The 16,242-nt window shown below is 43.8% G+C and overlaps 1 protein-coding gene and 1 pseudogene across 4 annotated transcripts in view; both read right to left on the bottom strand.

Moving 5' to 3' along the window:
* The window catches only part of PTPRA (protein tyrosine phosphatase receptor type A), a 186,337-nt gene that overhangs the window by 18,009 nt on the left and 152,086 nt on the right, over positions 1 to 16,242 (bottom strand). For all 3 annotated transcript variants that reach the window (XM_081257892.1, XM_081257893.1, XM_081257894.1), the window contains 7 exons: positions 15,943 to 16,033; positions 14,376 to 14,452; positions 6,886 to 6,922; positions 3,045 to 3,142; positions 1,612 to 1,731; positions 642 to 808; positions 3 to 138 (listed from right to left, as the gene is read on the bottom strand). In XM_081257892.1, the coding sequence (XP_081114018.1) occupies positions 3 to 138; positions 642 to 808; positions 1,612 to 1,731; positions 3,045 to 3,142; positions 6,886 to 6,922; positions 14,376 to 14,452; positions 15,943 to 16,033 (726 nt within the window). The remainder of the gene's footprint in view (positions 1 to 2; positions 139 to 641; positions 809 to 1,611; positions 1,732 to 3,044; positions 3,143 to 6,885; positions 6,923 to 14,375; positions 14,453 to 15,942; positions 16,034 to 16,242) is intronic.
* LOC308629036 (proline-rich protein 13-like) lies at positions 9,355 to 10,436 on the bottom strand (annotated as a pseudogene). Its single transcript has 2 exons — positions 10,425 to 10,436; positions 9,355 to 10,241 (listed from the first exon to the last, which is right to left on the bottom strand). The product of its transcript is annotated as a proline-rich protein 13-like (transcript).

Below are 16,242 nucleotides of genomic sequence, written 5' to 3'. Positions count from 1 at the left end.
ACGTCTGTTTGCACCATCTGGCAGCGCTGTGCCCGGATCCGGCTTACAAAGCCATAAACGTCCACCTTCCGCTCTGTATGCATCATGTCCAGCATGGCATCAATGACGACAAAGGTTCCTGTACGCCCTACACCCGCACTGTAGCCAGAGAGCAGGAATATTACTGGGATGGCTAGCATGTCTTGTGGGAACACCCAGGGAGGGGGCAGCACAGGGTACGGCTCTTTCTTCAAGGCTTTAAATTCTAATTCTGTATGGGATAGAGCTGGGACTCTCACGGAGCCAACAACTCCACTGTACCCTGAACTCCCTACCTCTAGTTATCAGGACCAGAGAACCTTGACACTTAGAATGGTCTGAAGATTCCCAGTACACAAGGCAGCACTCAACTTAGCTTCTTGGCTTCATAACAGTGGTCACCCCACCCCCAATCTTAGAGGATTGCCCTTCCCTCTTTCCTCAAGTGCTTTCCACCCAGCACCTAGTTTTCTTGAGGAGTCTCTCTGGATGCTGCCCTGGCACCCCAAGAGCTCATCCGCTCTGTGCCAGCCTCCTCAGCCAGGGCCCCTGTGCCTTCCCTGCTCTCAGCATGGGAGCAGAATGTGACATGAGTGGGGAGCCAAGGGTCAGGCCACACTGACCTGCAGTGTACCACAATGGCCCCTGCATACTGCGGGTTACAGGCCTTCACCTTCTTGAGGAACTTGAGCATACCAATCGGGGTGAAAGGCACCCCAAAGTCTGGCCAGCTGGTAAAGTGGAACTGAGTGATGAGGCGCTGTGGCTTTCTGTTGGTCACGTCGCCCACCTGTGAAGTGAAGAGATCCCTGTGTGTTGGCCCTGATACCCTGGGGTAGGGCAGCACCAGGGGAAGGAGGGTGAGGCTTAGGGGCCAGGGCCAGCTGTGGCTATCACTGACAATGGGAAAGTGAGAGGATTAAACTTCCCAAGAAAGTTTTAACCATGGACAGAGAACCTTCCCAGAAACCCCATGGGGTAGGCAGGCTGTTACTATTATTCACAGCCTACAGATGTGAAATGTGAAACTCAGAAAAGTTAAATGACCTGGTCTAGGTCCCAGGATTAGTAAAAGGCAAGGTCAGAACTAAAATGCAGGTCTCCTGACTTGTGGTAAGCCCTCTTTTCAGAGCACCACAGTGCCCTCAGCTGAAGGCAACCTTTGCTCAAGCCTCCAGGGTCGCCCTGGAGGGTCAGGAGCAGGGCCCACCACATCCTTGATGTCAGGAGCCTTTGGGGTAAGAAAGGAGGAGAGGTAAGTCAAGTACCAGAAGATACTGGTGCAATACCTCCTGATGCACTTGGTTCATACCTAAGATGACCAAACTCCATCTCAGTAGTACTTTTTCTCCCAGCCATGAAAAGTCATGAAAATGTTCCCCCCTTAGCTTTGACCAAAAGAAAAAAACAAGAAAAAAAAAAAAGAAGGAAAAATCCCCTGGGAGCCCAGAAGTGATTTCAGAGTTTGAACATTTTGCACACTCAGCAATTCCTGACCACCCTGAGTAAGATGGGGATGACCCAGCCTGTTCTGCCCTCTTAATGGTCAGCAGATTCTAAATGAGAACCAAGAAAGGAGGTAGGAGACAGTACCTGTTGAATGCAGAACTTCCGCACTGTGTAGTCCACCAGTACGGTCACATCCTCTACTGACACACGGATATTCCCATAGGTCCAGCAGCCTTGGTCTGGCCAGTACTGGGCGCACTTACACTGGAAAGAAACAGACATGCACCCCCCTGACCTCAGACCTCCTGCCCCCAGCAGGTGCAAAAGGCTCTAAAGAAAAGGACCACAAAAGCCCAGACTAAAATCCTCAGAAAGCCCTATGGCCTCTTCTCTCACCTCAGTCAGCTACAGACCTATTTAACTGTTCCTTTTTTTTTGCCACACCATGCGGCTTGCAGGATCTCAGCTCCCTGACCAGAGATTGAACCCAGGCCACAGCAGTGCCCAGAATCCTAACCACTAGGCCACCAGGGAACTCCCTAACTGTTCTTTTTTTAAGTTCCTCAGCTTCCATCCTGTTTAGCACAATCTCTTAACTTATGCAGAGCCCCAGCCCTATACTTCTCACTCTTTCCCACCTCTAGTCTCTCAGTTCAGGGCAAATCGGAAGTCATTTTACCTACAAAATCTGTACTTCCACAATATCCTAGGTCATGCTCTAGGGGCAAGTTTGTCTGATCCCCTGGAAAGAGCAACCTGCTATGAGGGAGTCACCAGGGTGCATTGATGCAGACTGTAAACCTGCCACGAGAGGCCCAAGGCCTTCTCTGGTTGACTAGGCCTTGGACAGCTCCCAAGAGCCAGAGGTAGGGTTGGAGAAAATGAACCTAAAGCCCAGCCCTAAAGCTATCCCTCCTAAGCCAATCAATACATCCAACAGCCCAGTGTGGGTATCAGGTTGACTCTAGGGCCATCCTGGAGAGAGACTGTCACGAATCGGGATTCCTCTCTGGGCCCTGATCCAGGACTCAGGACTGGTGTTGGCTGTGGCCCAGTGATGGAGCTGACCAGGCATATGGACTTGGTAGCCACAGAAAGAAAAGAACCAGTCAGAAGGCTGCCTGAAGGATCAGTTCAGGGGCTCACATTTCCTTGTGCCCTGCAGGGTCTCAGTTCATACAGCTCCCTCTGCTATCTCAGGAGGAGGAACAAAACAAAAACAAAAACAGAAAACCCAGGGGAGTGAGGGACTAGAGAAGCCAGGGGAGAAAAGCCCCACTGTGGCTTTTCCTTGTCTAATGGCCCAAGTCTTTCTTCCAGGATGTTTTGGATCTAGGTGAGCTGTTTGGTCACCAGACACAGGGTGTGCCCTAGGTATACCTCTGAGTTCATCGGAGGCTTCCAGGCCACAGGGAAGTGTAGTAGGCACATTGGCCTGGGTTCTGTCTGGATGAATGACAGGCACAGAAGCCACAAAGGGTGGAGGGCCTAGGCTCAAACACAGAACTCCAGCAATGCAGTCCCTCTGTTGGTCATGCCTGTATCAGGGGGCAATTCTATCTAATTTCTCCACTCACCTCCTTTCTCTCCTTCAGATTGGTCACCATGACGATGGTGGCTGTGTTTTGTTCCCAGATCATCCTCCAGAAATCATTCACCGTTTCTTCTTTTGGTCCTATAGTAGCCAACAGCAAAGATGAGAACACACAAGAGGAAGAAAGATGCTGGGAAACTGGGAACATTCATTCCTGACTTTTGGAAGCCTGTGCCCACATGCCCCCAGCTAAATATATCATCCATCTACCCATCCACCTACCTACTAACTGAACATTTCCTGTGTATCCACCATGTATGTGCCAGGCACTTCACTAGGGAGTGAAGTGGGGATGTGAGGTTCTTAAAATATAAAGAGAACATGAACAATGTTTCCCAAGGATACTATAGTTGAGGATTAGAAATCATGACCCCTACAGAATACCTATGTTATGGGCGAGATAGTGAGCTATGTGCTTTATATCTCATTTACTCCTTCTTACCATGCTCTGAGGTGGGTGTCATTAGTCAGAGAGGTTGGGTAAATTGCTTAGGCTGAAATTTAAAATTTACCTCCCACACAGCCTTTTCCAGAAAGTCACTAGAAGGGCACAAACAAAGAAAAAGAAAAAAGTGGGATCTAACACAGGAGAGAGACTAACAGAATTCCCAGGGTGTTGGTAAAGGGAAGGCTCAGGATAATTACTCTGCCAGAGGCTAGATCAATCCAGAATGGAACTGAAGGAAGAAGGTTCTAGAAGGACCCCAAGATAAAAAATTAAACTAAAATAATTAAACCTCATGTATCTGAGGGTACCGAGAGGAAATATACACTTCTAGCAAAGAGTTTAAGAAAAAAAAATCAGTGCTAGGTATATAAAAAACTAAGTGAGTAAGGAAAAAAGGCAATTATTAACTCTTGGGAAAGAGGGAAACCAAAAACTGTACCAAAAAAATCATATAATATTATGTGCTTTAGCTGTGAATAATATTGGCATAGTAATAAGAATGTAAATAACAAGTATTATCTTCACCACAAATTGTGATTTAACTCCACTGGGAGAATGGGGAAAAGGGACATGTCTGTCTGAGTGTGAGGTAGCTTGTAAAAGGATTAAATAAGTTATCTATAATAAGAAAAAGTCAACAGATAAAAATGGCTGCTTTAGACTAAAAAAGTGTAGATGAAAGGGGGGAGAACTTTATTTTTATAGACCTTGTAATACCTTTTGACTTTCTTAAAATTTGTATTCCCTTTGGTAAAAAGAAAAATATTAAAAAGAAAAACAAATAATGACAGAAGTGGACACATACTGGAAAGATGTACAGAGGGGGAATTGTTTCACTGCCTGGCAAGGTCAGGAAAAATCTCCTGGAGGAGATGACATTTGAGCCATATGTTAGGACAGATAAAGTAGATGGGAGTCTAGAAAGGAGGCATAGGGAGAAGAGGTACTCCAGGCAGAGGTGCAGGGGGCTAGCAGCAAGTAAGAGCATGAGACATCCAGGGACTGTAAGGAGTTCAGTGAGGTCACTGTGTAGGGTGTGCAGAAGGTAGAAGATGAAACTAGAAAGATAGGTGAGGTACCAGGATCTAAAGGGATGGAGGCCAGGCTAAGGAAGGCTTGTTTTACAGATAATGAAAAATCATTGTAGGGTTTTCATGAGAGTCTGACAAAAATTTTGCATTAAGAAAGGTCATTCTGGTGGAAGGAGTGCAAGGAGCAAAGCTAGGGCCCAGAGAGATCCATCAGTAGGCTGCTGCAACAGAGCTGGAAGAAGAGATGAGAGTAAGGAAGTGTGTCAGAGAAGGCAGATTTTGGAGAGAGAAGCAAGAGGACTAGTCATATGTAAAGCAAGGGACAGGTCGGAGATCTGAATGATCCCAAATCTGGTTTGGCTGAATAGGCAGATTACATTCCAGTCACAATGAATATAGATTACATTCCAGTCTCTAAAGAACAGAGGAGAAAAAGCAGCTTTGGGGCTGAGGAAGAGTTACGTTTCAGTCTCTGATGTTGAATCTAGAGTCTGTGGGGGTATTCAAGCGGAAGAGTACAGAAAAATGTGGCTCTGGAGCTCAAGAGAGGCAGCAGCCAATCAAACAGAGGTGGGTGTTAGATGAGGTCTCTCAAAGAGGATACAGAGGGCGAGGAGTAAAGAAGGAGTCAAACACAGAGTGCTGGGGATCTTCAAGCATTATTCAAGTTCAGACAGAACAAAAGCCCTGGAGGCAGAAGAATGGACAGAAATGTGCCATGAAAGGCAAGAATGGAGTTTCAAGGGAAGTAGTCATCCACAGTATTGAAGAGAAACTATACTTAAGGGGCAGAAAGAAGAATAAGAGGTAGAGAAACAATATTTAGAAAAGTGAGAAAAATCAAGAGAACTGAATGGCAGGAAATAACAGGAGGGTTTCAAGGAGTGTGAAGTACTGTGGAGAAGTTCAAGAGGGAGGGAGTCTGAGAAAAGGCTAATGGGGAAATCAAAGGTGAACTTAATTTAAGAACTATTTTAGCGTCAACAAGGCCCCATGACAAACAAAGAGAGGATGAGGTTATATGTGGTTGTTAGTGCCAAAATCATCACTGAGTAGGTGGTAGCTGAGGTGGGCCTTGGAGGGTGGACCTGAATTGACAGATGGCTACAGAGGGAGGGAAAGTGGGGTCCAGTTAGGCAAGGGCCAGGTCCTGGTGGGAGACTGCAAGGGCAAGGAGGATCTAAGACTTCTGACCACCTCTGCCTCATTTTACCTCTATCCCTATTTTATCACGATCACAGTACTGTCCAACAGAACTTTCTGTGATGATGGAAATGTTTCTTATCTGCACTAATATGGTAGCCTCTAGCCACATGTAGCTATTGAGCCTTAAAATGTGACTAGTGTGACTGAAGAATTGAATTTAGAATTTTATTTTATTATTTTTTGGCCTCGCCACATGGCTTGCGGGATCTTAGTTCCACACCCAGGGATTGAGCCCGTGCCCTCAGCAGTGAAAGCACAGAGTCCTAACCACTGGACCACCAGGGAGCTCCCCCAAATTTTATTTTAAATAGCCACATGTGGTTAGTGGCTACCGTATTGAACAGGATAGTCACTTACCAAAGTTTCTGTTTATTTTGCTATAAATTATCCTCTACCAACTAAAGGCTCCAAAAAGGCAGAGACCATATTCTATTTTATTCCCCTACATATCCCCATCACCTAGGCCAGTGCCTGGCACATAATATTAATAAATGGTCAATAAATATTTGTTGAGTGATTAAATAAATGGGCTTTGATGGACCATAATAACATCAATTACTTTTTAGTGCTACAAACATCAAGATTTTTTTTTTGCTAGGATCCCAAAGGTGAGGACACTTGTTGGAACTTCAGGCTATGGAAACGTGTGCAGAGCACATACAGGACCATGGCATTGGGTCCCTGCTCTGAGGGTTCTTAGACCACTTATCTGTGAATAATAGGGGAGTTCAGGCCCATGAGTGGGAGGAGGAGATGAGTCAGCCTGGACCAAGTGAGGTGGCCAATCCTCTTTGGAGACTAAATCCAAATTCAAATTCTAAGCAGCCTGGTTTGAACTTAAGGTTCCCAAATGACCCCAAGACAAAGAGCCTCATTAGACTGTGTTGTATGTGTGTGTATAGCCTTCTCCAGTATTTTTTATGCACATATATAAAAGAATTTCTTTCAAAGGATCCCTGGACACTAAGTCATCAAGATGAAGGCCCTTAGTTATAAACCTGCAAGGCAGATTATATTTCTTTCAGGTGGTAATAATTACATAAAAGCTAATATATTCTGAGTAATCTATTAGCATTTGGAAGAAAAATCCCAAATCCATTCATGGTTAAGCCCAAGAGTAAAAAATTATCTTACTTTACCTTGTGCAGCAATGAATTTGTTCTTTTCTTGGTAGCCCTGGGGGTGGGGTGGGAGAGGAGTAGAGAAACAGAAAGTGAAAACCCAACAATGGACAGGAATGAAATTCTCTAGACTCCCGACGGCCCGTTTACAAAGCCTTCCTTGTGAAAAGGTCCAGGCAATTAACAAGGATTTCCATTGGAGAAATTTTAATGGGATTAGCTTTGGATAGCAGGAAGCAAAGATTACATGGTCTAGGCAGTCTTCTTAAAGTGAATTATTAACAAACATTAGTATAAGAACATCCAAATAACAACTCCTAGGCTAGACCCTGTTCTGATGCTCTCTTAGCTGCTGACAATCTGGGTCTTGGTGTTAATGGGTAGGAACCCTCCAAGTCAGAAGCATGTGAGGCTGGGCCCACACGAGGAAGGAAAAAGGGTTATTTTCTTGCTGATGCTGTACCCAGGTGCAAAAGTTTTCGGGGAATAGCCCATGGGTATGGTGTAACAGCTCCCAGTGTTTGACAAGAGGGTTCTCCGTTACAGGAAGTGGGAGACAAAGAAGCCAAGGAGCCTGGGGACATCACTTAATAGATAAGGAGCCTCTGAAAAACTGACACTGGCAGTAACTTTCTTTACTGTTTAGTCATACATCTTTTCAACCTCATTGTTTAAATATAGTGTTCACTTGAGACATCCCAGGTAAGTGAAAAATCATTTGATTTAAGGATTGTAAATCACCTTCTGCCTCTCTCAGACAGCACTAAGATGGGCAATGAGGGAGGCAACTTCATGGATGGGATACCATACCAAGGTGATGATGTGAAATACTAGTCTGCAAGGCAGTGGCAGAATAAAGGAGGGGGCCGAGTCTGAGAAGCAGCTTCCTATTCCAGCTCAAACAAGGGCAGGGCAGGGTTGCTTCCCAGCAATGGAGAAAGCTTTAGGCCTCAATATGGACATGTTTAGAGTTAACAATAAGAAGAAGCTTGTTAAAATTTTTATTAAGAGGAATTCTCCAAAAGTTTTTAACCATGAGAAGATGGAAACTGACAAAGCCTTAATTCAGGATGCTGCATTCTGCTTATAGCACTAAACTTGTAACTAAAACTGAGAAGCTCTTAAGAGTATGTTAAGCCGTATAATATCCTTGCTCCAGGAGAAGTTGCTGCCAAGTTCTCACTGGAGCATGTGGGTCATGAATAGCTTAAAAGCACTGCTGGAGGGCCCAGCCCCAAAGTGCTTCCCGCTCCATCTTTACCAGGAGTGTGTTATATATCCCCCATGAAAACATACCTACATAATGATATGCTGACATTGCTCAACCAATAAGGAATAACTAGAATGAGGCAAAACTACTGATCTTCCTTGTGTTATGTTCCAGGGAAAGATGAAATGTGGCTCCCTGGTTCCTGAGACATCTTTGGATTCTGAAAGTCAAATGCCAAGTTGGCTCTAGGTGGCACCTACATTCCTACCAGTTTAAAAACAAAAACAAAACACTTCTAAAGACCCCCTATACCCTTACACACCTGAAGGTGAGAGAGGAAGCTGGTCCTCCTAAGACTCCAGGAGGGAAGCCCAGTTGCCATCTGTACTGTCTATTTCATCTTCTCCTGTTACCAATGTCAGGTTCACTTTCAGACCTTTGTATTCTCCAAACACAGAACCCATCCCCCCTGCCTGCTGCCACCACTCTGTGGTGCCTGCCACCACCTCTCTTCAAGATACATGTGTGATCTTGGTTCTGTGTGCAAAAAGGGCTTGGTAAATGATTGCCAGGGGGTGGGAATGGGGAGTAACTGTATATGGACAAGAAGGTTCTTTCTGGGGTGAGCAGAAAGTTCTAAAACTAAGAGGCAATAGCTAAAAGGTACCGCGTTTCTCTTTTGAGGTGATGAAAATGTTCTAAAATTGGTCATAGTTGCACGTATCTGTGAATATACTGAAAACCACTGAATTGTAAATTTTAAGTGGGTGAAAATTATGGTATGTGAATTGCATCAATAAAGCCACTAACAAAGTTCTAAAACAATTATAGTCATGACAGCATAACTTGGTAAACTTACTAAAAATCACTGAATTCTACATTTTAAATGTTTGAATTTCTGTTATATAAACAGTACCTCAATCATGTTGGGAGGAAAAAAGGGTTTCGTAAGTGTAACTGGCAGTCCACAACAAATGGCCACAATTTGTTTCAGCAAAGGTTATTGCCTGCCCCTATACTCCAAGTCCTATGGACATCTGCTCCCTCTTTCCCACTGGCTCTCTCATCTGCACTCAACCCTGCTGACCACCTAACACTTCTCCATGCTTTACTCTTTGCCCTCTGAGATGCTCTTCTCTCCTGGTCTCCTTCTGTCTCACTAATGAGCACCTCTTGCCCAGTGTGCCTTGGCAGAGGTTTGTGGGCTCCAGGGCCCACTCTTCTCTCTCTAATGACTTCAAAGGCCATGGCTTTGGAATCTCTCCCCTGAGCTCAGATTAATGATGCCCAACTATGCTGGATACATTCACGTGGATCACCCTATACTCTTTTTTTTTTTTAAACAAGAAAGGTATAGGTTGTTTTTTTCCCCATAATTAAATTTCCACAGCATCTCCCCAAGCATAAGTATTACAAAAGAATGTAAAAAATCACATTTTACACATTTACACAATGTGTATAAAAAAATCACGTCTTCAGCATTTAGCTCAAATCTCACCATCTTCAAAAAATAGATCTCTTGCAAAACTCATCAGCTAAAAGTTCTATCAAAGCAGTGCAAAGATGGCCTTTGCTAGCCCATGGCAATTCTTCTCCCATTTTCCCTTGTCAGTTAGGGTTGAATAGCAGAGTGAGGCTCAGATTGCGGAGGTGAGGTGGGGAGGGACACAAGGGCTAATTTTCCCCAGTACAAGATGGCATCTAAAGCTTGATGGGAGAGAAGAACTGGAGAGACTGGAGGAAAGGGTCCAGGCCCTGTATTCAGTCAGAGTCACTGCTGAAAGAGGAGGAAGAGGAGGAATGCTTGCCATGCTTGTGGTGTTTCTGCTTCTTTTTATGAGCGTTCTTCATTTTCTTCTGCATCTTCTTGTCCATCACCATTCCTGGTCCTACCATGCCAGGAGCCAATGCCAGGCTCAGGTGGTGGATATGTAGGGGGGTAGGGACCTGAGGGTTGGCATCCTGGATACCCTAGTTGTGGCACAGGATGACAAGGCCCACCAGGGGGAAAAGCTGGGTTCCCCTGGGGTGCTCCTGGGGGAGTGGGAAAGGGGTCTGGAGGAAAGGTCAGGTTGGCAGGTGATGGATGAGCAGGATTGCAACCTCCAGGGTACCCGAAGTTAGGGGGCTGTGGATATGGCCCTGGTTGCCCAGCACTGGGTTTCTACATGTTCGGGTGTTTCCTCCAGCCCAGAAATGGAGAAAGAAGGAAACTCCACCCTAAATACACTCTACAGAGTATCACCCTATACTCTCTCATATATTAGTCAATCACCATATCCTGCTAAATTCTACCTCCAAAGTGGTTTTTACTTTGATGTTTCTTCTCCAACCCTTCTACCCTCACCATCTGTAGCATGCTACTGTAACAGCCCTCAATCAGCCCTTCCTAAATCCATGTTGCACACTGTAACCTGAGTGATCAATATACAAATGTGGCCATATCGCTCCTTATCTTTAACACCTTTCAATGTTATCCCATTGCCTAGAAATCAAAACTCTTAGCTGGGGACTTCCCTGGTGGCGCAGTGGTTAAGAACCTGCCTGCCAATGCAGGGGACCACGGGTTCAAGCCCTGGTCTGGGAAGATCCCACATGCTGCGGAGCAACTAAACCTGTGCGCCACAACTACTGAGCCTGAGCTCTAGAGCCCACAAGCCACAGCTGCTGAGCCTGTGTGCCACAACTGCTGAAGCCTGTGTGCCTAGAGCCTGTGCTCCGCAACAAGAGAAGCCATTGCAATGAGAAGCCCACGCACCACAACAAAGAGTAGCCCCTGCTTGCCGCAACTAGAGAAAGTCCGCGCGCAGCAACGAAGACCCAACGCAGCCAAAAATAAATAAAAAACAAAAACAAAAACTCTAAGCTGTACTGAAAATTTGTAGATACCATAAGGTGACTCAATCAGCATCCAGTCCCACCCACTTCTAGCTTGACTTTCTTTCTATAGAGGCTGAAAAACTAAAAGCTAAATTCCCTAGTCTCTCTTGTAGTTCAGTTCTGCCTAAGAACCAGTTTCTTCCTAGCAGTCCCATATAAGACTTGGGATAGAAGTGAGTAATGTGAGATGGTGACTGTGCTAGGAAGACCTGGTCTTTGGGCAAGCATGGCAGAGGAAGCATTGAGTTCTTCTGTAGCACCTCTGCAGGGGTTTCACTACGAGAGTCATATGGGGTAGCTGGGTACATCTACGGCTGCTCTGTTCCTGGTGACTCTCCCGCAGATTCTGTAAGCCACCCACTATCTTATAATAAACCCCTTCCTGTTGAAAAGAATAGACAGAAAGTGGACTCTTGTCACCTGCAACTAAGAACCCCAACAGACACACTTGACATTCAATGCCTTCTAAGATCGAGTTCCTACCAATCCCCCAAGCCTCATCTCCCATGACTTCCCCATCTTGTATCTTATAACTAAGACTACTGTTTCCAATCTCTGACTTTGCTCATACTTCTCTTTTTGCTTTGAAGTTTCTGCCCATCTTCTCTTGAATTCAGACCTACCCTTCAATATTCAGCTCTACTGGCTCATCAGGTTGGCTGAATGTTTCTTTCTCTAAATCTCAAAGAATCTGGGAATACCTTCTTCACACATGTTGCACACTAAAGGTTATGATCTACCTGTAGGTAGATCACACTAGGGAACGTATCTTATCTCTGTAACCTTGGAGCCTACCCCCAGTGCTTACCACACAGCAGGTGATCAAAAATGTTGACTGAATTTAATAAACCTAAATCTTCTTTAATCCCTCTTACTCATGGTTAACCATAAGCTTTTTCCAGCTTTTCTATTTTCACTGAGTTCATAAGTACCTCCAATTTAACCCTCTTCATCTAAACTTTCATATTACCTATTAATAACCTCCAATAACCGTCAAGGCTTTATAGGATGCCCTACTGTGAGCTCCAACTAAGCATGGCCAAAGGAGAAGGCTTGTTTCCTTCTAGTGCCTTGCTCATCATGACCATGAATAGAAGATATGAGTAGAAAGATGGAAACACTTGGTTTCTTAAGGATGTCACTGAGTCACAGACTCAGCCCACCCCAGAACACCTGCCTTCAGATTATATGAGAAGTAAATGTTCCTGTGTAGACCATTTCTAGCTGAGTATTCTGTTACCTGCAGATGGAAACATTCTGATATTGCTATACTCTTCCATATAATGTTAAACTCAACCTGTTCCTCCCAACCACTTCATCATAATCTTTGATCTAAATCCTAGGACTCTTAGCTGGTTACTAGCCTTTTTCCATTTTCCTTATCTACTACATCAATCATTTCTATCAGGGTTCCTTTCCTTCTAACTGTAAACATATGACCATTACTAAGAAACATATATAGGAATTTCAGCAAATCCATACTCGTGAGGGTGCCTGCACTACTCCACTTCTGAAGTCCATCTGATAGCCTATTTTTTAGCCACAGCCTCTTGTTCTTCCATCTTTCTCCTTTTCTTATCCCAAGACTGCTCTTTCAATTTCTTGAGACCTAGTCCTTGATCCCTTCCTTTCTCTACTGAACCTGAAGCCCTTGGCTGACTACTTGAAGCAACAACTGACTTCCCTAGCCCCTTTGTCTGAGTACCACATGTTTTCTGCATATCACCAATCCTAGGGTACAACTGGAGAAAATCACACAACTGAGGCCCCTATATATCAAAGATTTCCATCTTAGGTAGTCCCTCCATGCAGCTAAACATGCTTTTTTCATGCCCTTTTCAGTATTCTTTCTTACTGACTTCAGTACTCTCATGTCACAGTCCCATCCTCCCTTTTCAGCAGATAACCTTGACTTTACTTCTTAGAAAAAACAGATGAGTTCCCTCGGCTTGATTTATTCACACCTACAAACCACCTCTATCTATTCTATACTCCTTTACCATCAGTCTCAGAGGAAAAAACATCCTTTCTTATGTTCAACACTAATCTCTCCATCAGAATTCTTTAAAAAAAAATTGTGGTAAGGGACTTCCCTGGCGGTCCAGTGGTTAAGAATTCATCTTCCAATGCAGGGGACGTGGGTTTGATCCCTGGTTGGGGAACTAAGATCCCACATGCTGTGGGCCAACTAAGCCCACACACCTCAACTAGAGAGCCTGCGTGCTGCAAACTACAGAGCCCATGTGCTCTGGAGCTTGCGCGCCACAACTAGAGAGAAGCCTGTGTGCCACAACTAGAGAGAAGCCCTCGCACCACAATGAAGATTCCCACATGCTGCAACTAAGATCTGACGCAGCCAAAAAAAAAAAAAAAATTGTGATAAAATATACGTAACATAAAACTGATCATTTCAGCCATTTTTAAGTGTACAGGTCTGTGGCATTAAGTTTATTCACATTGTTGGGCAACCATCACCACCATCCATCTCCAAAACTTCTGCATCTTCCCCAGCTGAAACTCTGTACCCATTAAATGATAATTCCCTTCTCCCCACTCCCTCTAGCCCCTGGCAACCACCGTTCTACCTTCTGTTTTAATGAATTTGACTACTCTAGGTACCTCATATAAGTGGAATTATACAATATTTATTGTTTTGTGACTGGCTTATTTCACTTACCATAATGTCTTCGAAATTCATCCATGTTGTAGCATGTGTCAGAATTTCTTCCCCTTTTAAGGCTAAATAATATTCCATTGCATGTATATACCACATTTTACCTATTCATTCTTCCACTGATGGACACCTGGGTTGCTACCACCTTTTGGCTATTGTGATTAATGCTGCTATGATCATGGGTGTACAAATTCCATCAGTATTCTCTTCATGCTTCAGTAGTCAGGCTTGCTCTTTCTAGATCTCTTGCTTACTCTCTCTCTTCCTTTCAAACTCTCTCTTTACTAGTTCCCTCCCGTCAGCCTATAACACATACTCAAGTCTCGCACACCATCTCTATAAACATTCTCTAAATCACCCCTAAAAACCTCCTTTCAGTTTCAGCTCTTCTCTCAATTCATAGTAGACATGACTAACCAGACTTACCCGGAGTCAGATATTCTAGTCCTGTTTGGAGGACAAGGTGTGCTTTTGTTCTTAGTTATCTGAATACGCTCAATAAAGGATTCACTGACTCTTACAGAAAAGTATACATTTAGGTTCAGATTTCTGCATGGGAAAATTTTGGGAATGATGACAGGTAAACATAAGAATACATTTTAAACTGTTTGATCTTTAAAAAAATTCTTTCGGTCTTTTAAAAAAATCAGACTCCCCTGGGAAAAACTGAAATGACAAATATTCCTCCTAACATGCAGCTGAGAAGGAATCAAGGAAATAATGAGAAAAGCTCAAGTTCCTTACATTGATGAATGAAGCATTGATGTAATCAGAATCTGGAACTCCTTCAACTGGTGTCAGATGGACTCTAGAGTGGTCATCTAGAAAAAAAATTTTTTTTTCAATTAAATTCAATTTTATTTTTCACGGGTCCCAAGGCAACCAGGCCAGTTGTGACATCTATGACTATGTGTAGAGAGACACACAAGTATAAAGTTGTCACTGCAGCACTATTTATAACAGCAAAAATTCGGACACATCTCAACCATCATTAGGGGACTAAGTTAAATAAATTAAGATATATCCATAATAGGGAATAGTAAGCAGTTGATAAAAAGGAAAGTGAACACTTCTGTTTCTTGACAATTACCAATACATATTAGTTTTGTTTTTATTTTACATTTCTCTATATTATAGTTGTTTCAGGTATACAGCATTATGGTTCAACATCTGTAATAACTATAGCGATCACCACAAGTCTAGCTACCATCCATCACCATACAGTAGGAACCCCCCATCGATCCATTTCACCCACCTCCAACCCCCTTTCCCTCTGGTAACCAATAATCTGTTCTCTGTATCTATGAGTTTGTGTTTGTTTTGTTTTGTTTTTTTAGATTCCACATGAGTGAAATCATATGGTATTTATCTTTCTCCATCTGACTTGTTTTCCAATATATATTGGGAAAAAAAAAGAAAAAAGTCAGAGCAATGTATACAGCATACCAGTTATACTAAAAATATATAATATATATACATGCATTTATACACAAATAAGACATAAGTATCTGTAAATGCCTAGTACAGTGGTCTTTAATATATTATGCACCCAAAATTACACCAGGAATTATTTAAAGGGTGAATTTTAAAAAAAAGCAATTATAAAAAATAAAGCAGGGCTTCCCTGGTGGCGCAGTGGTTGAGAGTCCGCCTGCCGATGCAGGGGACACGGGTTCGTGCCCTGGTCCGGGAAGATCCCACATGCCGCAGAGCGGCTGGGCCCGTGAGCCATGGCCGCTGAGCCTGCGCGTCCGGAGCCTGTGCTCCGCAATGGGAGAGGCCACAACAGTGAGAGGCCCGCGTACCACAAAAAAATTTAATAAATAAATAGATAAATAAATAAAGCAAAGTTCAAACATTTTGCTCTCACATCCCACTGGATTATGCATATTCCATTCTGGAGACCACTAGCCTAGAAAAATGTCTGTTAGGTTATATATAAACTGATTAGCAATGGCTAACTCTGGGAAGGAGTTTACGAAGAGAACTCTGAATTGGAATTTCTTTGCAATGAACAACAAACCCCCCCCACAACAACCATGCACTTGCTGTCTGGTCTTAGTGAAACTGCTCTCCTTAACTTCCTAGAAACTTTAGGCCTGGCACAAAAAACCTGGTCAAGCACCCCTACTGATTTTATGAGCACCTGGGGTTGCCTGGGGAGCCATAAAGGCTCTTTCAGTCCAAAGGTTTGACTCTATTCTTATTACCAGCCTTCCTATGATCAATCACAAGATTCTTTCCATCCTCAGAAAATCTGGCTACAGATGCAGTTTCAGGTTACATCCCAAGAAACCCTACAAACACTCACAAGGCAAGATGTTTACATATCGATTTTTTTCCTTGTTCTCCTCCTTGGAGGCAGCTTCACAGGTGGCCTGGATAGGACAAGCAGGGAGAGCCTGAAAGGTTAAGAGAAATTACAGGAGTTATTAACAGGGATAAACACCAAACATGTAAACTGCTGCACCATACTCTGACCTGGCAGCAAGTTCTACCTTTCCTTGGGGGGGAAAAGATACGCCCAGGTGAATACTTGCACCTAATACAGAGAGTGCACCTCTCTTCTAAATAGCTTCTAAGCTCCTTAGAGTTTGAATGCCCAGAGGGC

The sequence above is a fragment of the Mesoplodon bidens genome (assembly GCF_964165515.1).
Source record: "Mesoplodon bidens genome assembly, chromosome: 15".
NCBI lineage: Eukaryota > Metazoa > Chordata > Mammalia > Artiodactyla > Ziphiidae > Mesoplodon > Mesoplodon bidens.
This window is presented reverse-complemented; position numbering and strand designations above follow the sequence as displayed.